This window comes from Mastacembelus armatus, chromosome 20 (genome assembly GCF_900324485.2).
Source record: "Mastacembelus armatus chromosome 20, fMasArm1.2, whole genome shotgun sequence".
NCBI lineage: Eukaryota > Metazoa > Chordata > Actinopteri > Synbranchiformes > Mastacembelidae > Mastacembelus > Mastacembelus armatus.
In genome coordinates, this window is record NC_046652.1 from 12,934,920 (window position 1) to 12,961,842 (window position 26,923).

General features: G+C 39.7%; 1 protein-coding gene across 1 annotated transcript in view; it reads left to right on the forward strand.

Annotated features, from left to right (window-relative positions):
• Window positions 1-1,818: 1,818 nt before the first annotated feature.
• arhgap21a (Rho GTPase activating protein 21a) overlaps window positions 1,819-26,923 on the forward strand; it is an 85,457-nt gene continuing 60,352 nt past the window's right edge. The window contains exons 1-2 of the mRNA XM_026291957.1: window positions 1,819-2,202; window positions 3,135-3,358. Of these exons, the coding sequence (XP_026147742.1) occupies window positions 3,284-3,358 (75 nt within the window). The 5' untranslated portion in view covers window positions 1,819-2,202; window positions 3,135-3,283. The remainder of the gene's footprint in view (window positions 2,203-3,134; window positions 3,359-26,923) is intronic.

Here is a 26,923-nt window from a genome sequence, read left to right on the forward strand (position 1 = left end):
GTTTTTTATGGTTTACTTGTGAATTTTTGCACACACATGTAATCAGAGATGCAGATTGTGAGTTGTGTGGGAAAACAGGGAAAGAATATTGCAATCATTGTGCAATCACAATGCTCATTGCAATCACTGCTAGCTTTGTCTGTGATACATTATTATGCTTTATGCCAAATCAATACAATTCTTTCACTGCATTAATAATGTGGTATGTGTTTAAAAAGCAATTGCATTAAATGAATATGAACCTTGTTTACCTTCACATAATGCAGAGTTCCACTTGCATTAGTTTAGGTTGTCCATTTCATTGTCTGCATGAGGGTGTTCCAGCTCTTTAGACAATAGCGCTTCTCTGAAACTAGGGAAACTTCACTGCTGTATGGGTCAAAAGCATCCTATTGTCCTATCTTCTATTGTGCTTCTGGAGTAGCCTGCAAACAGAACACTATCACACTTTGTCTTTGTCTGGATCAGCTGTGTAGCCCTTTATTCATGCTCTGTGGATTCCCATGTGGCAGCCATGCCCTACATGTCTTCATAATAAAGTTAAGGGCACTGTTGTTACCAGTAATAATAGATAGGCAAATAGGTTTCACCAGTTGAATGTCAGCAAATTAGTGAGCTCAGCATATGTGTGGGCCTCAGTGCTTTTATTTTTTATTTATGGTATATGTAAATGCTGGTGTAGTGCTGACTTTGTCTAAGGTGATAATTTGCTTTTGTTGGAATGTGATAATTCAACTTCATGATATTTTGGATAGGGATAGGGGTTGAGTGGTTACACACACAAACACACACCACACACACACACACGCAAAACCTGACATAAACTTCCAATAATGCATGGAAAAAATGTTCAGATCTCTTGCTTTGATAGTCTACCAGACTTTAAAAATAATTTTGTACCAAAGTTACTGTTAGTCCTATTTCACATTTATCTTGAGTAAAGGTATTAGGATCAAAATATACATACATTCATTGTAGAATGGCTAATTTCATTTATATTCTACGATTTTCTTTTTATGTAAATATTTTATTTCCGGGGCTAGCACAGTAGATGTGTGGTTAACACCGTTGCCTTGTAGCAAGAGGGTTACTGGTTTGAAACCCATCAGGGGCCTTTCTGTGTGGAGTTTGCATGTTCTCCCTGTGCTTATGTGGGTTTTCTCCAGGTACTCTGGTTTCCTCCCACAGTCCAAAAACATGTATGTCAGGTTGATTGGTGACTCTAAATTGCCCATAGGAGTGAGTGTGAGTGTGTGAGGTTGTTTGTCTCTATGTGGCCCTGTGATGGACTGGTGACCTGTCCAGGGTGGACCCCTGCCACACTTTCATTCTGCAGAACCAGCTTTTACTTATTCATGGTGTTGCATATTTTGATCTATAATATTTTATAAAATACAATATTTAGTGTGATGTTTTTATCTTTAGGCTTAAAGGAGTAGGCCTAACTACAGATGGCAAATAAATGTAGCAGAAATAATAAAATACAAAGCACTGAAATACATTAAGGTAGAAGTACAAAGCAGCATAGAGCTAGTTTATTTAGGTACAGTGGTTTCTGTTACGGTTGTTAACTGAATATATGATGAAAGACCAAATTACTAAATAAATAATGTGAAAATTTGTGATTTTCAGTCACTGTCTAGAATGGACCTGCTTCCAAGTGTTATTGGAATTGTTATGTAACAAGACCTCCCATTGGCCCGCTTCGAAATTCCAAATTTAAACTGGCCATCTGATTGGAGGAGACCCGGCGAGGGGGCAAGCCGAGGGGCGGGGCTTCAGCACTGTCGGGAGGTTTGTGTAGAGATTGTCGCGCCGCCAACCGGGGACCACGTAGGAGTACACGTTAGTTTTTTGTTTTATTTGGACTATTTTACCATCGGATAGAAGCTCGGAAATGACGAGAAATGAATGAATACCAGAGAATAAATTCTCATCGGGTCTCCCAGACGAAGAAATGCACAGTGAAGGGCGTTCACCCAGCTTTTTTCCTGTGTGTTTTCCTAACAGGTAGTAAGATCCGCGGGCAGTCAGTGTAGCTGTACAAGGAGACTGAATATCCCGCTTTGTAATCTCCTGACAGGCTTTTTAACCCATCCCTGGATCGACTGAGGCTGCCACAAGAGACACCTTTCTCCGCTCAGAAGTATGGACAGTCTGTTTGTTTTGCCTTTACGGAGTAGTTTTCTGAATTTGTAACAGGTACGTTTTTGTGTCGTTTACAGTGAAAAGCCACAGCAACAACCTGTCGTCCGCGGGCTTATTTGTCAACAGCAGCTTGTAGCAACAAACACAAGGGGATGTTATCGGTTTAAACGAGTGGAAAATAAAGTAAATAGTCAATAAAATGTCCCTTTGACGAAGCGCCATGTCAGAAGAAAGAGCATGTTGTATCCTATGTGGTGTTTGTATCAGGCGTAATGTTATGGCTTGATTAATGATGGCTGGTGAGGCGCGTTTACACTACAGCCCTTAATTTCTTGGTGTGCACTGTCTCCCCATAGAGAGACATGAGTTTTTCCTTTTATTTGACATGCATCTGTTTTTTTTACGCTCTGTGCACGTATTATTTCAGAGGTGTCAGTCACCAGGCGTTTTTAATCAAAGGGTACATGTCAACAACAAAAACTCTATTATCTACCTGTCAAATATCTTCTTTCTGCCACATAAACTCCAAATTATCATCTCAGCTTCATTAAAAAAAAAGCCTAAAATGTATTTAGGTATGTATTTTCTGTATTTTCACCTCATTGTTCTTTATTTTTATGAATATTTCCAAATGATATGAACCTTTATAATTTTACTACAGTATCTGAATAGCACTCATCACTTATAGCTAGAGTTCAGAGTTAAGATGTCAGGCTTTCCTTGGGTGGCCAGGCTCATGGTAGATTTATGCACTTTGTATTGTCATTCATTGTGTATAGTATCAAATGCAGTTCAGGGTATCTCCTGAGCTCTTATTCCTTATTGTTCAGACAGAAAGCAAAAGCCTTTAGGCCCAGGTACAAATGTGCAAATAAAACTTGGTTTGAATGTTGTTATGTACTAGAGTTGGGACAGGAACTGTTTTTTTTTTTTTTTTTTTCTGTCGCTTTGTTTTTGTTTAAGTAATTTGTTTATTTTATATCCAGATTTCAGCCCCTGGTGGACATGAAGAAGGACGACGGTGTGGACTAGGATCCTCCATTTTTTATTTTTATTTTTTATTTTGGCTTCGTCCTCTTCACCTCAATGTGGTCTCTTAAGGACTTCTCCCTCCTGTGCAGTTTGAGATAAAATTATGGCAGCACGTTGGAGTGATTCACCACAGGACAATGAGAAGAGTAAATCTAGAGTCAAAACTCTGTTTTGCGAGGTAAGATTTTGGCTAGAGATGTGTCTGGACTCCAGGCTGTTGTGATTCACAGTGCAGTCTGTTAAAGCACCTGTTTGTAAGTGTCTGTGCTGTTGCAGCTTCTCTGTGATGGCTACTGGTTCTTTGTGTGTGAAAGTTGACAGTATGACATATACTAAATATTACCCTGAAAGTGTGTCCTATTTTGCCATATGCCAAATAAATGGCTGTTTTTGATGCCACAGTTTGTAGGTTTGTAGTAGTTCACTGGTGTACACAATGCTTGGATTTGTAACTTGTCAACTGGACAATGTGAAGCATTCATGAAAACCACCAGACTACTTAGGGGCTGTAGCATCATCAGATCTGTTTTAAAGGTTTTCTTGCTTCTAGAAAACTTGTGACATGTCACAGAAGTTACAAAATGTGAAATGCACTCAGAGGGAAAAACAGTGAGTGTGAGCTAAGCGTTGCAGCGCACAGCACGTCACATCTGCCAGTGTTTGGGGTGATTGGGTTCATTCTTTTCCCACTCATACAACTGTTTAAGCACACAAAGAGACTTTTATACTTGCGGTGCTAATCTTACTGTGTCTTTTGTGGGTCTTCATGCCAAACTGATAAACAGCACATAGTAGAGCTCATCCATTTCCTCATATATACAGTGTTTCAGTGGTTACATCATCATAATCATCATCATCATAATACATCTAGGCTTGATGCATGTCGTAACAGCAGTGCTGCAGTGATATATTTTGGATTAATCCATCATTAGAAAATGGCAACAGTGCTGTGTGTGTGGCTGTAATCCTCTTACTGGGTCAGAACTAGCTGAGGATGGACAGCATAAATCTTTGGGAATGGGGTAAGGCAGTGTCCTTGTGTTTATAAAGTTGTTGTTGAAGTAAGAAGGGATGTAGGTGTCTGAAAATTAAATTTGATTTGAAGTCAAATCTTAATTAGATGTTCCAGTGAGATTGTGTTTTGTCAGTCACGAGAGAATCACATCACCATTCTCCTTCATTAGTTATCTGTTTAGTCAAAAAATCTGACAGACATTTACAGAATCACTGAGAAAAAAAGGCAGAAGTTGTCATGAAATGGTAAAAACTTTTTCTTTCTTCTCCTTGGCTGTGTTAAGTGGTGCTGGTTTTCTTGCGTAAATTTCTGTGGTTCAGTAAATGCTTCCTGTAACATCACTTAATTCTCCCTCAGTGAGGAAAACTACAATTGTCACAAAAACTCCAATCTTGTTGAAAAGAAGCATTAAAAATACATTATTTACTCCTCAGTTATAAGCACCCTCTCCACTAATTTCTCAGACTTAGAGACTCGAGAGCTTTAGTGAGCTTTAAATCAGCAAGACCAACAGATAAAGTCTAATCTTTAAAGTTCTTTTAAAGCATGTCAGCTTCATCAGTTGAAAATGGACACAGGAAAGATTAGATGCATGTGCAGATGGACAGATAAAAAAAAAAAAAACAAACAAACCACGCAGGTGCATGGTTGCACACTGAATCACCTAAATAGGCTGCTAAATGAGATGAAATTTTATTCCATCAGTTTCTTAATAACCTGAGAACCTCAATGGTTTTGCCACATATTTCTACAGTGCAGAAAATGTGAGTCACCTTTGAGTTAATGTCAGTGTTTTACCTCACTGTTTTCAGCCTAAGGCTTGACACATAAACAAGCAAGCTCTTTTCATCTACCTGGGTTCTCCTATAACACACACACAAACAAAAATCTTAGTCAGATTTCAAGCCTCACTGTCTATGTACTGCTGTCCCGCCTTGGAACTAATGAGAGCTGAGACCCCAGCCAGTCCCCTCTCCCCCTCCCACTCCTGTGCATCATTTTGGTACGCTAATGAGGCAGATTTGAAGGGTTGTCTTCTCAAAGATTACTCCCCTAACACACCCCCACCCACCCAGCTAACGCCAAAGCACTGGTAGCAACTGGGCAATTTAGACACAGCTGCCCCAGTCATTAAGAGAAAAACACAAGTGCATAACGTCTGCCTTTTGCTTTCTCTCTTGGCCTCATTCACATTCCCTACATCACGCGACCTGCTGCCACATTGATAGAAGGGAAGGTATGAAGCAGCTGAGACCCGCTGACCACAAGATAATGATAAAGCGACGTTGTTGTTATAATTAAACTGCAAACTGATTATTTTTATCATCAATCTTTGAATTATTTTCTTAGTGACAGTCGTCCAAGTAACAGTACAACGCCTAAAGATAATTTGTTTGTCATGCTAATTTGCACACTTAAGTGTCTGAAATTGCTGAACTTTGGGCAACTCAAAAGAGTTAAATTAAAAACACCTTCCTATGTGTTGTGATCTATCAGCTGCTCTTGTCCTTGCTATTAGAACAGCTGTGTGTGGGAGTGGACCTGAGGTGGTTGCTCTGTACAGGATTAGTCAAAATTGCTTTTAATTAATTTAAAAATATCTTGATAATAATTTAAATCATATTTTTAGGAAAACATGTCAATGGTTCTCTGAATCTAGTGTTCAGTGGAGTTACAAACTAAACGTGCTTGGATTTGAAATGTGAGATGAATAAATAAAATAAAATCTGCAGGTGAATTAATGATACAAAACTAATTTTGTTTGCTGTAAGTGGGAGTCTGTATTTGCACATATAGTGACTTTGCTCTTCTCTTTTGCTAGTTATTGTTGACTGTTCAATTTTAGTTTCAAATTTCAATTTTTTGGACAACCTATTTGTGTTGTAAAACCATATGGAAAAAAAATAATAGTGGCTAAAAGAAATGTAAGCAAAATAGCAAAACAAAAAACATTGAAACTCTCTTCAGTATGTTTTGATGACTTCCTTCATTCATGGGGAGGATGTTGGCAGTGCTTTGAGTGTTGTTGATGCTCTCTGCTTTGCTAGGAAATAACCCCTCCCATCTCTAAACCCCCTGCTCTTTTTTTCCCTCCCCTTGTTCACATGCTTGTCTTTCACCCGTCCTCTATTCCCGCGTGTTTTAGTAATGCTATATTTAACTCATGGAAAGATGAATGCTGTGTGTGTCGGAAGAGGGAAAAAAGGATTCACTGTACTGGAACTGCTGCCGGTTGTTTCCTTAACGTTGTTATAGGCAGTAAATATTTGAATGTTGGTCAGGATGCTATCATTATTGGGGTCAGGGAGTGTGACTGGTTAGTTTGTGCCATGTGAGACCTTATGAGACCTTATTTTTTCTGTAAAAAATCTTCTTGTATATATTTCCAGCTGAACCACTTAGTGTCAAAAGACAATTCATATTTCTAATGTATCCACTGTAATTTCACCAGTCTGAGGGTGTATTTTAGTCATCGTTAGAAATACATCTTTAGAATACAAATATTGGTGTCTTCAAAAGTATCGACATCTTTATCAGTGTTTAGAGACATGGTAGTTCATCAATCAGGGCAGTGACCAAAAAATTTGATTTGCATAAATCTGAAAAGCAAATGTTTCTTGTGCAGCACATCAGTGTCCTTTCATATTCAGCAAACAAGGCACTGACCTTAACATGACCTGGCTTCTCTGAGCACATACACACAGAGAAAGTGTATTGGAATGACCAGCGGTGTGCTCTGTGAAGGGTTTCCCCAGTTTGGTAACAGCAGGTCTTCCTCACAGTTTATCAGTATTACCAGCAAACTGAAACCGTGTGTGTTTCTGCATCTCTTAGGGGAATTAAACTTCCCAGCTATTGTTGCTATTTTTTCCTGGAAAGGACAAAAAGGGAAATCAATACACATGCTGTGTCAGACTCAAGGTCAACTAAACTATGTGTGTGTTGGGCAGCCCCCTTATCTTTTCCTCCTGTGGAGGGGTGACGTTCATGGTCAGCATGGCTCTTCTGCATGTCCTCCCACAGTCTGTTAAAGTCTCAGTCCCCCAGTCACACGGGATGCCATTATTCTGCTGGTCACAGGAATGGGTAGATGATTGATGGATAGATGTGTGGATGGAGGAAGGGAAGGAGCAGGGACATCATGGCAGGGTAGTGGGGTGTCATGGCAGACAAGGCTTTAACCATTAGAAAGAATGCCATTCTTTTTTGCTCTCTTTTCATTTTTTTGTTCTCTCCGCTGCCAATTGGCTCAGTGTTACAGCCTCTTCTGCTTGGATGCTCCAGCAAGATAAAGGGAGGGCAGCAAGATGGTGAGAGGTAGGAGTTTGGGGGGGAAGGGTTGCAGATGCAACCAGACAGGCAGAACAAAACCAGTCTATTGCTCAGTGAGGGTGAGACACTATCAATTACTCATACCCAAGGCATCTCCATCAACACTTCCCCCCACTAAGCCACATGCTATTTGATATACTGTATTGACAAAGCTGCTCGGATGAGTAGTGAAACGTTTCGACCTAAAAATTAGAAGTCCAGTTGCTATAAGTCAACCTCTAGTTGACATATTATTATCATCCTTGTAAGAAGTTTTTTTTCTGTTACTCCTGAGACAATTATTCTTTCTTTTTTTTTTATTGTCTATAAAATTGCATATGACAATGTGTGCAAGAGAAGAACTTGTTTTTAATCCACTGTTATGTAACAGGGTGTTATCTGGACATATCTTAACCCTCACTGTTAGTGTGAGCTTTAAGGTCTTGGCAGCAAACCACAGTATTTCCTGTCAGCGTCAGCAGTGGAAATGAACAAAGACACCCCAATGAAGGAATAATTTCATGAATGGATGACAGAAAAGCTGCTGAATGGCAAAACTGCTTTTTGTGGGGCGATACGGTGCTCTCTGATTGGGCTGTAGAAGCCTCTTAAGTTCAAGGCTGAATTTATACGAAGTTATCTTTGACAATAAATGTAATTTGCCTAAACTGACTACAACTGCCTAATTTGGGTGACAAGAGATCCAGAACTAAATGGATCATGTTGGCTTTAATGTGGAAGGAGGGTTTGTGATTTTACTCTTCACTGGCCTGTTCCCGGGTTGTGACAGGAGGAGTTTTTCAGGCGCAGCTCGTACAAATGTTGCTAAATGATATCATATCTGTTTATTGTATATGTTACAGATTTCAGGAAAATAACAAATCCTCTCCAAACAAAACAAAATCAGTCTTTCCAGCAGATATTGGGCCACCATGGCATTTTTTAGCCACATTTGTTCTCTCAGTTGTCGTCATCATTGAAAAGATACATGGATATTAATCATGGTTTTACCTCATGCAGCCTCAAACTTCTTTTTGGTTGTAGTTTTCTCTAATATAGTCTTCTATGTGCAAACAAAAGCTGCTGTAGGTACCTTCTCTACCATAGCTTGTTAGCTGTAGATATAAAAACGAAGGGGTAACACATCTGCCTACAAAGCAAGTTGACCGAGATGGTTTTGTTTAGGATGAATTAAATTGTTCGTCAGATTTTTTTTTTTTTTTTTTGCTGTTGACAGTCCATTAAATTTATTTATTTACAGTATGTTGCAGTAGTTATGGAGGGGCAAGAAAAGAGAGCAGTGGGTAGTTACCACCCCGACTGGTTTGTTGATGCATATTGTGGGATCCAGGGTTGCCACGTGTGGACTGGAAGACTTGGCTGACCTTTTTGACCAGATTGTGTGTGTAACCTCCTGACCTAACGCAGACACTTGTGTCTGCATGAATACTCAAGAGTTCTTTGCCCCTATTTTTGTAATATACATATGTGATTTAATTTTAAACAGGTTTTGGTGCCTTTGACACATTTAGCATTCTCAAATGAAAGCTTGATATGGCGGTTTCAGACTTGATGAACCTATTTAATTAGAGTTGTCACAGTAGAGTATTAGTTTTAGACCGTTTTACTTGAGTTATTGTCATGACATGACATACTTTGGAGCCCTGTAAGAGAGAAGAAAACTGGAGTGACACAGATTAATGAGGTTTTATTAATAATTTATGATGATCTTAAACCCCACCTTAGGCAACTGTTCACTGCTAATCGGTTATGGTGTTTCTCATTTTAAGTGAGCACAGAGGATCTTGCTGATGAAGCCGCCTTACAACTAATGTCACAATCACAACCATCTGGACATCAAACAGCATCAAGGGGTGGAAGGAACATAAACAATCCCAGACATCTATTTACTGGTATCCAGTAGTTTACTCATTCTCTCTTCATGTATTTCCGGCATATTTTCGTCTCTCAAAATCTTAATTTCTGTGACATCCCATAGAGAGAGGAAGTCTTTAACAGGATGTTTGTTTACTTAAGATAGTCGACTTCTGATATGGGATTTTGTAGTGGTGGGGGCTGCGGCACTCCTCCTGCCTTTTGTCAGAGGACTTTTCCTCCTGCAAAGTAGAGGAAGATTTTTTTGCAGAGTAATGAAATAAATAACCCCTGCTGCACAGCACCCTGCATTGCTGGTTAAAGTGCAGAATCAGTAAGGTTGGAGGCAGAGCCCCTGTAGAGTCCTATCTATGGGTTTTCACAGGCTTAAACAGACAACCCGAAACCTTAAGTGCTAATTTTAACAAGTATGAGACAGCAGCAGAAGGTGTGCACTAGGTCGATTACTTCTGCTTTTACTTCCCTGTATCCCAAAGAGTCCCAGAGAGAAGAGAAAAATCATTCTCTTCTCTCCTCTGCATTAGTTCTGATACATGTCTGTTTAGAGTGAGCCTTTCATACTCCGATTCTTGGGCTGCCTCTGCCTGGTACTGCTGCAGAGACAAGCACAGTGAGGCACAGTTTGCTGGGACAAGACACCATCAAGGGAAGACAGACAGAGAGAATCAAAAGAGGGAATGATCCAAAGATGCAGAAGAGGATGTGAGAAGAACAATTGCAGTGTGCTTCATTATCTTTTAGACTTCTCTTGAACTGATCAGCTTGCATTTTGCTGCATAACCATGGTGATGCGTGTCCTGCATGTTGATACCCAGGTGGACTTATTTTCACTGGACTGCTGATAACTCTTTTTGCATCTTCAACCTCATAGGAAAGCTTTTTTTAATGTTACATCCAAGATAATCCCCTGAGTTTTTGTGCAGCATGAATCATTAACATATTGTTAATGAAGCACGACTGGGGCGATGGCCACAGCTGACAGGACGCCTGCTGGGCTTGCAGATGGGCACAGAAATGCAACCGATGCCTTCTCCTGATTATTCCTTCATCTTCCTCTTCATCAACATGGTATCGAAAAATGTCTCAGCCAGCAGGGTGCCGCTGGGCACAGCAGGCTTTGGTATATACAGCTGAGAGGCAGGTGTCTGGGCAGCTTGGATTTTTTCAGTGCAACAAATAATGGCTCATCTTAAAGTACTTGATTGTATGATTAACAACAACTGGAGCCTTATCTGCGACCTGTATTGTGCCTGGAATAATCAGGTCAGTTAATGTTTTATTTCTTTAGCATTTTAATTAGATTATGTCAGGGAGCCGTTATGAAATATAGTTATTCCTTCTTTTTATTTTTATTTTATAATTTCTTTACTTCTTTGTAGACTGATAGTAGTGGTAGATGCTGGTGCTGGTTAAATGTGTATATTTACACATAACTATATATTTGTGTGAAGTGTGTTTATTGTCTATTGTTAATTTGTCTACTTGACAAGGCTCTTCTTGCATTGTGACTATTGTGAATGAACATATCATAATGACAATAGTGACTCAATATATTTTGCACACCTAGTTGTAAAACTGACGAGAATTGGGGGGGTGACGAAAAACTCCTTACTGTATACAGTATACATCCTACTGAGTAGGTCATTGCAGTGGAGATGGGAATTGATAAGATTTTATGCTCATTGATTTGATTCTTTATGGATTAATTTTTTGATTCCTGATCAATTTTCTTTGCTAAAACAACACTAGATCTACACACGTTTTTAGGATCAATACATCTCTGATTCTGAACACAGTATTTCACAGAATTCTACTAAAATAGATATATACACCAATCTAAATACAATCTATCATTTGTTATATCAATCCAACTGAACTTACAGTTCATTGAAAGTGTGTACTTTTAAAATATTTGAAATGTTTATTAGTTTTACATTGGATTTTAATCTGGTCTGCAAAGAAAGCTATTGTTTTCAGTCATTTGAGACTACTACCTAACACACATCCCATTACCCATGGGTTGCAATATTGTTATGTTGGAGTTTAGGCCATGGTTTCCCTTGTCCCACATGTTCCTTGTTGAAAGAGGTTGAATTAAAGTGATTATGTGTGTATTCTTTACAGATTAAGGATATTAAGAATAGAATATTAACTATTAAATAGGATATTTACTGATATCAAAGGAGAAAACAGATGAATAGAAAAGTTTAAACAGATAAGGGATTGCAGTTAAAGATATTATTGAACTGAATAGAAGCTTGTAAGTTTATATGATACTTGAAACGTCTTATGCACGAGGTGAACACAGCTATATTTGACTGAGCTTGCATGCACTTTGCAAGATGATGACAGGCTATGCATTGCATGCAGAGGCGAGTGTCCAGTAGTATGAACTGGACCAAGTTGGGTATTTTGGCAGTGTTCACAGTGTTTCAATGGTTGGGCTTAAGGTTCTTATAAAAGCCCCTGATCTCTCTAGGACACCCCGGGGTCTGGCTCTCTAGGGTTTCTCTCTTCCCTGGGCTACCCATAAGTTTTAATTTTTCTAATTTTTATCTTTAACGTTTTGTAAAATCTTAACACTGCATATTCTGATTGATTAAATAGAGTGTTAAACTCTTAGTACTGGTGTGAGATTGTCTTCTGAGAGTGAGCCAAAAATTACACAAGGACCATGGTCTCTTCAAAAGAAGAGCTTCAGGCTGCTGCACACACAGCTGTTATAGGTTTTGGGAAGAAAATCTCAACATGACCCTTTCCTTTAATTAAGAAAATTCTTACTTTAAGAGAAGCCTATGACTGTATGACTTTTAGGAGAGGAGTTTCTCTTCAAGTGCAACGATTTACAGGATCAGAGCTGTTGTGTAGCAACAGTCTGTCAACTTCTAAAATGGATGAAATTAGAGAATATTTGTATAGTATTTGTTTTATTGTCAAAGATCTGTAAAGCCTGCTGCGTGTCACTGTCATATTTCTTCAAGAAATGAAGCCACACTTTTTATCACTGCTCCAGCTCCACCATTACTTCCTTCTTGTTTCAAGTTTGAAGCTGCAAAGTTTGACCAGACGCTCAAATGTCAGCAAAACATGTTGGTATCGATAAGAGGAAGAATTGATAAGCAAGGAGGCATGCGATTTTTGAGTAATCAAAAAAACGGGTCTCAATTCCCATCCTTATACTTCAGGTCTCGACAAATATTAATAATATTGTAAAGCATTCATATAAGACAGCTTGAGATACAACAAGCTTTGATATGTATTTTTTCATCACCCTCTTTTTACAAGCCTGTCATGTCCTATGTTGATCCCTGTAGTTCTCGAGGAAAGGCATCCCTGACATGTCAGGTATTAATAGCCAGCATTCATTCAGTAGTGCAGTTTGGAACTGGAAACTGTGGAGTGCTTGGCATGCTGACCTCTGAGTGTCCCTGCTCCTCCACATAAAGAGCTTCACTTAACTTGATTTTAGAAAGCAAGTCATGTCAAGTGGTTTAACAAATGATTCTTGGACTGATACAAGTAAAATACAATTTTTTAAATGATGTGTAATGATGAAGCCTTTCTTAATGGTGATTGTTATTTTTGTGTTGACTATTTAGCTTGTCAAATGGAAATGGGAGTGCAAACAGGTCACTATAAACTAAACAAAATTATTAGTCTCAGAGACTTATAGGGAATAGTCCACACAAATACCGATCCATCAGAAACGTGTGCGTGTGTGTGGCTGCTGACCCCATCCTACCACCCAACATGAAATCTGCATTGGTCAATCATATATAGGGTGTTTTCTCATTGGCCCTCCTGTCTTTAGTTATGAAGTCATTTGCTGTTATAGAGTATGGAGAATGGAGTGCTTTGTTTGATGCAGTTGCTTTCCCTGCTAATATACATGTGACAGAATTGTCAAGATTGGGATATAAAACCATTTAATTGTGCAGCTTTAGTGCAGCGTTTGTAGCCTTTGTATATTCAAAGAATGATGTATGTGTGTCTGTGTTTATAAAGATGGACATTCTTTATACAGTGCTCTTTGTCACACTATATTGTATGTATCCATTTGTCTCCATATGTTAAGAAGTCAGCTTGGCACCCTTACTAACACTTCATACGTCTGACATGCCTTTTCAGCTTTTTCACTGAAAACTCACACAGACAGCTCATTGTTTCATGCATTTTCCACCTCTCCTGTTTTTCATTTTTTCAAGGAATGCCTTATGTGAGAAGTAAAGAAGAGTAGCTACGTCGAGCAATGCAGTGGTGCTGCACTCTGGCCTGCCCCTTCCCCTAATTTAATTTTAGCAGTGTTGAAAATTGTTTGCATCCCAAGTCGAACTGATAGCCCTCTGTTTCCAGAGAGCCTCTGCTGTCCAAGACACTGAAAACGGCCTTTGTGTGCCAATAGCACAGTAGTGTCCTCATGAAATATTAACAGCACGCTAACACCTGGTGTGAGACCGAGGGAGAGAGGAGCCAGGGAATCAGCAACACTGCCACCAATAACAGTCACATCTCTATTATTTCAATTCAGTTTTATTTATATAGCCTGTTACACAAAACACTTTTAATTCAAACTGCACACAGAAGAAAGCAAGCAAAATAGAGACAATACAGAAAAGGTAAAAAAATACAAAATAATTGATAATAATAATAAAAATAGTAATAATAGAAATGCGTACCCCCCCCCACCAAAGCTTCTGGTTTATTATTCTTTTATCTTTAGTATTCTCATGAACACCATTGATTGAAAAAATTGTAAAATTTGTAAGTGGAAAAAAACAAATACTATTGCAGGCTACATTAACAGATGTAAATCAATTTTCATCCAGATTTTTGATCACTTCATTCCCTACTGATATGCCATCAAATGAAACTCTCATCGCATAGTTATTACACCACTGGATTAAACTCTAAAATTGTGCTTCCTGCATTGTTTCCTTCATATAAACTTTTGTAGAAAATATCACAGACTTAAGGTACATGAAGTGACTTTTAAAGGGTAGCATGGTAGAGCTACATCACATCAAGGAGTTGATTATGCAGCGGGTTCCTTATAACTAAAGCAGTCATAACATCAGAGGTCATAATGTTTTCTGGTGTCTTAGATATTTGACTCTCCCGACTTTGTAATGAAGAGTAGTTTTAACATGACACTGGGGGGTTGGACAGGATAGTCTGAGTGTCAGAGGGTGCACTGTCATGACCCTACTCTGTCAAAAACCTCAAAGAGCATTCAGGATTAATAATTCATAGATGAGGAAACCAATTATACAGGGCTTTGCTTGCATCTGGTTGGGGGGCCCTGGGGACTCTAATTGGCCCACCTGCGCTCCTTCTCTGATGGGTTGGCTGAGGTGGCTGGATGAATGTAATGGTGGTGTGTAAGTCCTCCTTCTTTGTTTGGATGCTACTGGCTCTAAGCGTTTATTGCGGGGGTGGCTTCGTCATTGTTTGTCACTGCTAGCCACCCCCACTGACATCCCAGCAGTGATGAGACCACACCCAACACAAACCGAGGGGCTTCACATGTGCCTGTCATTTTTTTTAATTCTAAACATGTAAGCACTTCACAAATGTCAAAAATCAAACCACATAAATGAGAAAATAATATAATATATGTAATATAATGGTTATTTCCAATATAATTTGGGCATTTTTGGACTAATAATCTATTTATAATCCAAAAGATATATATGTATTTGGGTATTAAGTTATTGATTACTAACTGATCGTGAATTGATTTATTGAATTAGTGAATTATTGAAAAAAAAAAAACCTTCACAACTTATCAGAACCCAAGATGGCACCTTCAGCTATCTTGATTTGTTAAAGCAAAAAGTCCAAAACTAATCAATAATTGATTATCAGATTAGTTGCAAATCATTTTTCAGTCGATTAACTGATAACGCTGGAGACTATACATTACATAAAAACTAATTTTTCAGGCATAAATACCCAAGACATCACTAGTTCCACATTCTCAGTGGTGAATATTTGCTTCTTTTGAGCCTTCTTTTGAATTTTGGAGTATTGTGATAGAAAAAAATAAAACAGTAATTTAAACACATTATTTTGGACTGTTGTGGCAGATATCTTTTTTTTTCCAGTTTTCTAAAATTGAAAGATTCATTGGTTACTTGAGGGGAATTTGTAACTAAATGCAGCAAAAAGAAAAATATAATGCGTTAAAGTTTTCCTTAACCAAAACCACATAGTAAAGCAAAGATCTATCCTTGAAGTATTTGTGGCCTTGTAACAAATAATCCCCTTTGCACACTAATTTTGGGCATCAGTCCACTATAATCTGATTTCTGTCTCTGTCCTTTTTTCTTCTTGCTCCTTCCATCTCCATCTCTTCCTTAAGAGAAATTCCAGGCCGTTGGCCTGACTAGTTACCCTCCATTAGCATATGAAAGCAGCCAAGTGGATGTAACTGAGGCAGGAAAAAGGAGAAGGGGGTGTCATAAAACTTTCAAATTGGTCCCAAGCAGACACCAGAACTTTTATCAGAATCATGCTAGTAGATATACCTATAAACTCTCATTCTTTCATTCATGATGTCCAGTGTCTTGTGGTGCTATAGTTTGCTCTTTCAGGCTGATAAATCAACCAGTTTTAAATATTTGATTTGCTGAGGACTGACTGAAGCCACATGTCCACATGGCACAAACCAAAAAATGTTGTGTACACATCAACTTTGCTTGTCCAGAGGTCAAAGGTTACTTTATAGAGTGTGTTGTGTATAAAAACAATTAAAAAACAGCTGTGTCTCCGTCATCTCCCAAAACTGGCATTCCTTTAATCATTTGGTACAATGTGGGACTGACCTGGTTATTCTGCTGAGTTTGATCTCCTATTCTGCAGATGTGGAAAAATTTCATCTTGCCTTATTGTGGTATCAAACCAAAACAAGAAGTCATACAGCTTGGATTGTAAAATGTGTTGTCTCAGCATTTTAGGATCTACTGAGGCATTAAGACATGAAGTAATACTTCATAATTAGAGAGAGGTTCATGTTTACACACTTTGTGGCATAGATTACTTTGAGATGCTTGAAGCTTTTGACAAGGTCTTGTTACAAGTGGCATTCAGCCCTTTTTGAAGGCATAAGTTTTTAGCCTGGCCAGCCAGACTAACTCTTTTTCTATTCTATACAAATAATTGCTCTCAAATCTCTTCGGTTGAGATCGATTTCCAGGGGTTTGGTCCAATGGATGCAGAATAAACCAATCAGAGAAACAAAGGATATGACGGGTGCGATAGAGTAGAGAGACTAGTGAATTACTGTTGTTTTTGTTGTAAAAACATGAGAATACACAGTGTTATCACCAGTTCTGTGCATATTTTTTTTAATGGAGTAAACAGCAAGAGTCAGTTGTAGAAAGATTTGCGGACTTGGGATTGGCATTGAGCAACATTACGAACAAGCCAATGCGTATCTGCAAGGCTTGTTTAAATCTGGTTGGAAGACTGGAGCGTAAAGCCCGCCCAATTGCAGATAAATAGCTGTCTTTTGAAGCCAGAGGAAAAAACTCTCAATGGCAGGTGTTCCACACTGTCATTCCTTCGCTAATAAAGGAGTGCGCCTGGCTGGCCAGGCTACTAAGTTTTAGTGAATTTGTAGAATGATCAGAAGTAGTTGAACCTAAAGATCATCTAAAACTGGGGATGTATAACAAAGAAGCCTTTAGGGGATTTGGTAAACATGTTAAATCAGATGGAAAAATAAATAAATGTAAAGCATTGAATAGAGAATTAAAAACAATGCCCCCAAAAATGATTAAATTGTCAAAATGCGAAAAATTTTGCCAGGCAGAATTAGTAAATCAGCTTGGGGTTTTTACTTGGCACATTTGATATAACAGCACTGAGAGATGTAAGATAGCCCTCCTGTTATTTCCTGTGTCACTGTCACTTAATGCAGCTTTCTTTAGTGTGCCCACTTTCACGTTTCCCTGTGCTTCTTAATTTGAGCTGCACTGTAGTGCTCAGCAGTTTGTCAGATTCGGCGTGAACAGAATGCTGATTCACCTCATACTGTCACAATAACTCTTCATTGTCCCTCCCCACCCATCCACACATGAACACAGTAGGAATAATAACAATCCCTATGACGTATCTGCATAGTTCTGCAGTAAGCATACACTGGAGCAGTGCTGCTTTTCTGCTTATTGAAGAAAACAAAATGAAACAGCATCTTCAGAGGCTTGGCTCAAGAAAACCAAGAAACACCCTGTCCTTCCTGTGTAATCTTAGTAACACAGTGGATGCTGCATAAGCACCTTTCTTCTGTAGTTTTAAAGTACACTATTTTTCTACTCCAAAGAAAAGGAAAGAAGGGAGAGTAGACAGCAGAGGATGTTTATGAGAAGTAGCAGGATGCTGCTGAGTCTCCTTGGCCCAGATGATGAAAAACTGGCTTGGAAAAGATGCAGCTCTCTTTGCTGCAATGCAGACACTGCTGGGAGGAGCCTCGCCAGTGGGTGGAGCTGTGTGTGTGTGTGTGTGTGTGTGTGTGTCTGACCATGTATGTTAGGTGTTGTTCATCCTCCACCAGAGTTTCTTGAGTTGAGGTTTTAGATATCACTGTCATGCTGAAAGAGGGTTGCTATGCAGTCTTTTTTTTTCTTGCATTTGTTGTGTTGTTGTGTCATCCTTTGAATACCAGAACTGCTGCTGTGGTGCATGGTAAGAGCAGTTGCGTCATGCATGACAGTCAGTGTGGAGCAGGGGGGGAATATATAATCTCTCTGCAGAGCTCTGACAGAGAAGCCAAGCATCCCTGGTGTGATGGTCCCACGTTCTGCTACTGCTGTCAGAGTTATCAGAATAAAACACTTTCACACTGTCTTTCACACTGTCATTTAGCTGAGATGGAGCAGTAATTTTAGTGGAATAGTGTGATTCAAATATGAGTTTAAAAATCTAGCATCACCATCATGTCCTTCTCCTGTCCTCCGATCTCTGCCTTAAAATGGTGAGCCCTGACATATTTTCCTGTTTCCCTCACACATCCCAGAGTCACCCCAGTAAACAAAGTGTTAATTGGCTGCCTGCTCAGTGCCAGAGCACATGATTGGCCAGGCAGTAGAGACTGTACAGTAATACAGTCTGTGATAATGATGCCCTCTGTAATAGTCAATGTCAACCATTGCTTTGTTCTGATGCTGATGAGATGAGTCTGTATTAGCATTCAGAGCACCTCCACATCTGTGGTCCCCTGACAGAGACAGGCTAAGGCCTGGTTTACTAATCAACAGCAATTAATTGTAAGCAACTGTTGTTGTCTATCTATATGTTGTTGTCTACATATCCATCAACTCCTAGGAAAGTACAACACAAATGATGTCCATCTGTTTATTCCTCTCTGTCTTCCATAGGCTTTTATTTTTTAATGGGGCCTATGTGTGCATGCCAGAGAGAATGGCTCACTTGCTGACTGAGTGTTTACTGTGGTGACTGAGAATGCAGTGGATACTCCCTCACTGTTACATGGCTCCCAAGGATCATTACAAAAGTTTGATGAGTGCAGACAAAAGGAAGACGTTGTGTGAAAGGAAAAAAAAAATGAAAGAGAAATCAGACAAAAGATAGTGACTGTAAAGTTGAGGGTATGAGTTTAGAAGGCTGTAAGGTGCAGTTAAGGGAAGAAGATACAACAATGAGGGACAGGAGATGGAGGGAAAGAATATGAGGCTTTTATTGTTTCCAGCTGAGCCTGGGTGTGGTCATCATGGCCTGGAGACCTGCTGTGTTCAGTTCTGCTCTAAGTCCTCCTTCACAGTCTTTGACCCTTCTGCCAAATGGCTTCTCTACATGTTGTTTTTTTTTCCTACATATGGTTCCTGCACGTGTCCAGGTAGCTTAGTTGCAGAAAATGGATGAAAATGTTGCCATTTCTATCACAGGAGGACACCCAGCGAGTGAAATACACATCTCGAGTATGTCAATTTGTGGAAAACATTTCTGCAGTTGTTTATTGTTTACTGGGATTAGTAGCAATTTTGGTCTGGTTTTATGCTCTGTTGAGGGTCAGTTGTGGTAAGAGTCACAGGTGTATGGTTTAGTTTCCAGAAAAGCAACAGATTAAAGTTCATTTGTGTGGAGACATTTTGTGTTATTGTTGCACATTTTTGAAAATAACAATTAACAGAGTGTACCAATATGATGGAAAACAACAGAAGAGATGTCCAGATCAGGCAAACCTCTAAACAGTTATGGGAAGAAAACAGGCAGCCAGATGGACTGTGAAAGGGCTTGATTACTGAAAACACCAGTTAACATGGCTTGAATTGGCTAATATTAGCTGGACAATACTATCAAGCATGGCTTCAATTATATAGCATGATGCGATATTTAAAGCAGTTGCGTTTGTGGTTACTTGGTTAAAATTTGACAATGGGAGGTAGGGGGGTTAGTTTTTCTTTGAGTCCTTGCAGGATTTAGTTTTGGCACGTATCAAAGATAATGTAAGTGTTGCTGACAGACATGTGGCCACTGCACTTATTAAAATTCAGCTTTGAAACCGAAGTATTCTGCCCTCACCACACAATACTCCTCAGGCAGCCTTTCGTTGCAGTCCTTGGACATGTGGTTTTTTCTCTTCTCTCATCACATCATTATTCTATTAAGCAGTAAAACACACGTTAACATTAACCGCGTGGAGGATCCCCTATTGGGACGAGAGCAGTAAAGATCATCTGTGTGCTCTTGTGTCATGCTCTATCAGTAGAGATGAGGCTCTCAGCCTGGTTTCCATTTGGACCTCTAGTGAATGAGGGTGATGCAGTTTCACGGGCGCATTGACTAAATGCCTTTTAGTTTGGAGAGTGCAATTGCTGAGCACCAGGTTGCCAGGTCTCGTGCTGGATGAAGTGCCGACTGGTAGAAAAATCGAGCCAGGATGAGAAATATTGCACTAAATAGAGGAGATGTTTGGTTTCTACTGGTTGATGATATGATGAAGCGGTAATCCTAAGCATTATATCTTGTTAACCTTTAAGCATGTCTCTGTTTACGTAGAGGCTAATGGGGTTAAGAGTCATAGGGTACAAAGCTGTTATTCAGGTGCCAAGATGCTCCCATTCAGCCAACCCATTGGTCCCAGTGGGGACATCCGTCAACCTGCTACTGAGCTTTTCTATGATTTAACTGATTTCTGATGTCTGGCAGTAATAGACGTGCGGCTGCACACACATGATACAACAGAAATAGGGCAAGATCGACATGCAGGCTCTCACATACACATTGCATACATTTATACCCCTCTAAGACACACTTATTCTGGGCTTTTCCACAGTCTCTACATTCCACTGGCCATATCTCACTGAGCACCCCAACTGCTTTTAATCATCTGGGTCACGAGGCGTTCCAGATGGGCCTCAATGTTGGGTGGGACTGCTGTGGACATAGCAGAGGAAGAGGAGGGGGGTTGAGCTCATAATAGTCAACATGTTTGTGCCTCCTCTACTCTTTTCCTCTACATTCCCTCCTGTCTTCAATTGCATCACCCTCCTCAGAGACCGATGCTGGACACCTTGCGCTGTTCTGGCCCAGCCCTTCTCAGTGTGTGAATTTTGAAGGCTCACACTTTTACAGTGTTTTAATAGCTGAATTTTCCATCGTCAGCTTGCATGCGCTCAGTGTTTTAAAAAAAAGCACTGTGCGCGATTGGATAGTGTCTTTCTATGTGAATGTACAGTCTGAGGAAAGATGTAGTTGTACTTTGCAGTTTGCTCTTCTAATTTTTGTCGTATGTCTATAATACTGAGTTGACGGATCTTGGATAAGTGGGCCATATAACAAAATGTGTGGAATGGACATGAATTCTCTTAGCTAACGATCTGCCTGACCAGGGCCTCATGGACCACCATATACAACCATAATTTGTAGTGAGCATCCCACATGTTAACATTTGTAAAAAAAGAGAAAGTTATCCATGTTGATATTGTAGTAGTAAAACCAGTTCAAAAGATTAGCGTTTCAGTGCTGGGCCATGATGGCCAGGATTCATTTGGCAGTTGCAGCATAGTCAAAACTACACAAACATGCAGAGTAATGCAATCCTTTCAGTTGTTTAACTGCCACAATAGCTGGTCCCTTTCAATATGCTATTATAGTCTCATGCTTTGATTTGCTCCATGTTCAGTCTTGCTGTGACAGTGTTTATGGCTGTTACCTGGATACTGTTCTCAGTACTAATCTGTCCTTTCCTCTTTGCCTGTTGACCGTTGAGGCCTCAGGTTACAAAGGTTGACACTTCCTCATTTTCAGATCAGATCTGCTGTGTTAATGTTCACAGGAAGCATGCTAAGCTCCTAAAGAGCAGTGTCGGGCTGTGAAGCAAATTTTGTATCGGCCAAACCACATTACTACAATTGCTGCGTTCATCACATGTTGTACACTGACCGAAAAATATATTTCCCCTCAGAGAATCAGTGAAAAGAAAGTAAAATGATGAGTACATTTTTCCAAACTTCACAAACCCAGGAAAAGGACTTTTGAATTTGACCTGTTGAGTGTAACATCATTTGGAGCATCACTAAAATCAAATTGCACACTTACGGGTGCATAATTACATAGAAGAAAAATACTGTCACTCTATGGTTAGCAGAGGCATCTGTACCAAATACAAATTTAGTAAACACAACTTATCCATTGAAGATGGCACTAAGACACAAAAAGAAGAAGAAAAAATACAGTCATGCATCATTCTCTGTTTCCCATTTTACATAAAAAAATGCCAAACAAAAAATCGTCTTAAGCTGCAAACTCCTCTAGGGTGGATTTTTAGTTTGGCCAACACAGTCATCTAAATTTTGGGAGCACTTTATATTGCAGACTGAAAAGTAGCTTAAGTGTTAAAGTTGCAAGTTTGTTCTTTTGTTGGACGAGAGCACAACAGTAAATGTTATTGCATGTGCATCTTAGACGTGTTGGATGAAGGGAAATCAGGAGCACATTAAGTCATCAATGTGACTTAATGTGAAACACTAATGGGATTCTTCATTTTAACCAGTTTGTGCTCCCTTTTACATCTCATAATCCTAACAAGCCCTCTGTTCAATCTGGCAAACACCCCCTGATTCTGTTTGATTCTAGCTAGAGAGTGTGTTCACAGGGTCAGTGAGCCACTTGTGACTGTGGCTCTTTTCTCCACTTCAGTTACTCTAAGTGCCAGGTCTGTTTCTTCTGTAATGAGCGGCTTAAAATTATTTTTGTGTGTGCTGAAGATCTAGTTTTTGTGTTTTATTTGAGAGATTGAGTGTGATTGAGAGACATACACACCAATATGAGACCAGGGAGGAAGAAATATCCATTCAGGCAAACCAAGTTGTTGGCTGAAAAAATTTAATTTGTCTAATTAAATGAACCGAAGTGCATGCAAATAACAGCAGCTTGTGTGTGTATATATATATATATATATATATATATATACAATACTTATCTGGAAACTCTTCCTCTATGTGACATATTTATACACTGGAATATGATATAAATATCATATTCCAGTGTGGTTAAATGAAGAGAAACAAACTTAACCAAGTCTTTCAAGTCTTACCCGAAGTGGAATTTCACAATTTCTTTTCTTTAGAGCAGAGGTAGTGACAGAAAGACACAAGCATTTTATTGTCCATACACACAGGCCCACAGTTCAGAATAGGATGCTTACACTTCCAAAAATATTTTAGATCTTCAAAAATGCGCAAAAAGCGTTGTTTTAGTCTTCCATTTGTTTTAGTCTTCTTGATTTGTTGTGGCACTGGCCAAGTGGTCCAGATAATAAGACAGCTGAAAACAATACAGTGTCCAGAACACTCTTTCTTTGGCTTAAAAAAATGTATGTAGAGCCCTAGACCCATGGGATGGTATCAGCTGCAGTGTTGGGACTTCAGTTCCCTCATGGACTTGGTACAGAAATGATACATCTTCCATGCTGTACTAAGCTTTCTGAAGCATTGGGCTGTTTATGTATTGACAAAATGGCCAGTTCTGATCTGTCAACATATAGTTAAAATTGTAAACATGGTACTTTTATGTTACAAATGTGACAGAGCTGGGCAGCACGGTGGATTAGTGGTTGGTACTAAGGCTCACCTTGCCTCACAGCAAGAAGGTTCCTGGTTTGAAACCCATCAGGGGCCTTTCTGTGTGGAGTTTGCATGTTCTCCCTGTGCTTGTGTGGGTTTTCTCCAGGTACTCTGGTTTCCTCCCACAGTCCAAAAACATGTATGTCAGGTTGATTGGTGACTCTAAATTGCCCATAGGAGTGAGTGTGAGTGTGTAAGGTTGTTTGTCTCTATGTGGCCCTGTGATGGACTGGTGACCTGTCCAGGGTGGACCCCTGCCTTTCACCCAAAGAGAGCTGGGATAGGTTCCAGGAATAAGCAGGTCTAGATAATGGATGGATGTATGGATGTGATTGAGTTGATAAGCTATAACTTCCTACTGGAGCTGTGTGGCATACCTCCTACGTCTACCTGGACATGGTTGACTGTAGCACCATCTGCACCCAAAGCCAGTTTTTTCCAGTCAGTTTTCACATCTTGCTTCAAGATCAGAAAAGCTTGTTTTGGTGCTGCATAGACCCCTTAAAGTAAAAGGGTGAATAAGTAAATTGCATGGCAACATGTGTGGGATATATTATATTCATATGCATATTTATGGTTGTGTTGAAGTTAATGCACAGCTTAGCTCTTACTTACTTGAAAAGTGCTCTCTCAAAAACATGTAGGGAGTGAAGTCTGTTTATAGGCAATATGAAAATCTCTCCATAAAATGTGAATCTTGGATCAAACACTGTATTTCCAAACAGGGGAAACAGTGCATTCACTGCAATCAACACAATGGATTTCATTTATTTCACTGTTATACCTAAAGAAAAGGAACTTAGGTAGCTACTTTTGTTGAAACACATCCTTCTTTCTTTATGGCAGCACTAACTTTTCCACCTGCCTCTTTGCATCTTCTTCGGTGGGTGCCACTTGGGGGTAACATTACTGATTGCACTTGTAATAATAAAGGTGTGTTGGCACATTTCATGGCTACGAATACCAAAAAAAAACCTTCCAGTTTGTACTGCAGGCAAATGTTGCTGTGACATCATGGAGATAATTTGCCTGCCTGCTTGCCACAGCTACGTCTGTCTACCATTTCTACAATCATGCTAGGACAGGCGTTCTTTTTTTAACACATTAATTTTGCATTGCACCCAGGGGCGACCTTAGAAGAATGTCAGCCACACCTTATATAAATTTGGTCACAATATGTGACTGATCACTCTCAGTCTGCAGCCTTGGAATGTGGTGTTGATTTCCAAAATGTGGCATGACTAGAAGCTCAACAGCTGCCCCAAGATGCACCCATGGAAGAGAGAGTAAGTGGATATAAGGACAAGACAGAGACTTACTGTTTTATGACTTCCTAAAACTAGAGAATCAGTCATTTCAGCAAATGCCCCATAAAATGTTTTCATTGAAGTATTAAATATGTGGCAGATATTGCACATAATTACAATGGGAGCAAATAGGTAATCTGGATATCAACAGAACATCATTCTTTTACAAGGGAGTCCGCTGTAAACGACATATTCTCATGTTGCTTTTTTGTCCTTTGGTTGAAATTCATCAGCCATTTTAGTTGTTGCTGCCAGTTTGCTGTTGTGAGGCCTCAGGCAGCAGGAGAGGGATATAGTGTGACTTCTGAACTATTCCTGATGCCGTGGTGGAACATTCCTATCACTGGGATTGACTGAGGGACGTTTGCTCAGTTTAGCAGCTGATCTCGTCTCTCCTAATGGGATTAGAGTGATTGCACCTATGGGGTAGACAATGGGCATCCTATGAAGGTTGTTAGCTCTCTGTGACCTGTTAAGCAGTTCTGCACTCTCCTGCGCTCTCATCTACATACTGGATTTAGACTGGCAAGGTGCTCAACTAATGAGCTCTGGATTTAGCAACCCACTGCTTCTTTGTCACATCACACTTTCGTCTTGCTAGCCATTTAATCGTGACTCATTACCATGTCAACGATCCCAAACCCTGTTATTTGTCCAACTTGACAGGTTGGTGGCCACTTTAAAGACCACACACCACTGATTGGAGATGAACAATTTGTTTTCTTTCTCTGTTATTGCAGCCTTGACTGGAGAGTCAAGTAGGTTAAAGACAAGTTCTTTACTGTGATGTAATACACTTTTTATAGGAGGATACATTTATAGCTAGAACAATAGCCCTGTCCATTCAGAATATATCTGATGACTCCTCACACTTGGGGAAGGGGTATAATAAAATAAAACACACACATTTGTGGTTTGTTATAGATTTATGACATACAGTATTTCTTTTTGCCAGGTTTCCCAAGTAGTAGGAGAAATGCACGTTTTTGGAGGCTTGAACCCACCTTACTTCATCTTGTGCCACATTAACATGAAGAGGCAGTGGCTAAGTGGCTAAGAGCCATTATGGCTAAGGTCCAGTACCATTTCTTGTGTTTTACCACTACCCGTTGTTTTTGATTGCCCTCTTGTTTTCAGATTGAGTTACAAGGAGTAGCGGTATAAATATTCCTGTATGTTACAACCCTTCAAGACCACTATGCATCATCAGTAATCATCCTTTGACAACACGGGTCTGGTAAACAGATGATATCTACAATCTCACAGTGGTGTCTTCAGCTGTGGTGCTTTGTCTTGCGTGGGATAATAGGCATTCTTTTGTGATTGTCAACAACAATAAGAAATGCAAGAAGATGTCCTCAATGCTCAGGAATGTTGGTGAATTCATTTGAAGTGTGCATTATTGACTACAAATAGCTTTTCTTGTAGTTTGCCTTATACCAACCCTCCGTTTATAACTCTACCACTTTGCCCTGTTCCTTGATACCAAACACAGTGGGCATGCCCCTACCCCTACACAAACAGTGTGCAAAACAGATGGTTAGGGCTTAGTGGTAGGGGCAAGGGGTGAATTGGGATCCAAAGTGTCTCTGATGCTGATCACACATGATTTTTGATCTTTAGCCTTTAATTCATATTAAAACCTAATTCTGTTTTATTTACCAGTGAAAGCTTACAGTGAGTCTGTGTGTGTTTGCACGCTGTTTACCACCACTGTTTAGCATTATTATGTGTGGGTGCCATACAAGAGCCTCTCTGTCCCCAGTGGAAATCATCCACTTCCCCGCCAACATATTAGAACCAGATTTGATGCTTAATCATTTTCTGTTGTTCAATCCCACCACCGTTACTGACTTCTTCTCTTACATGACACACACTTATACATACACACCCCTGCCCCTCCTCCCACACGCATGAATACATGACAGTAAGAGGAGTTTGCTGGTGAAGCCATCTGGCCCTCAATCTGTGCTTGCAATACCACCAACAGGCTTTGCTGTCCCTCTCTCACAGCAACACATAAACTCCAACCTGTGCCACATCCCAACACAAACAATGGCTGCTGAGTCACAGATGAGTCACAGATGCATGTGATTAATCTGTATTTTTAGTCCTTAACGGCTATT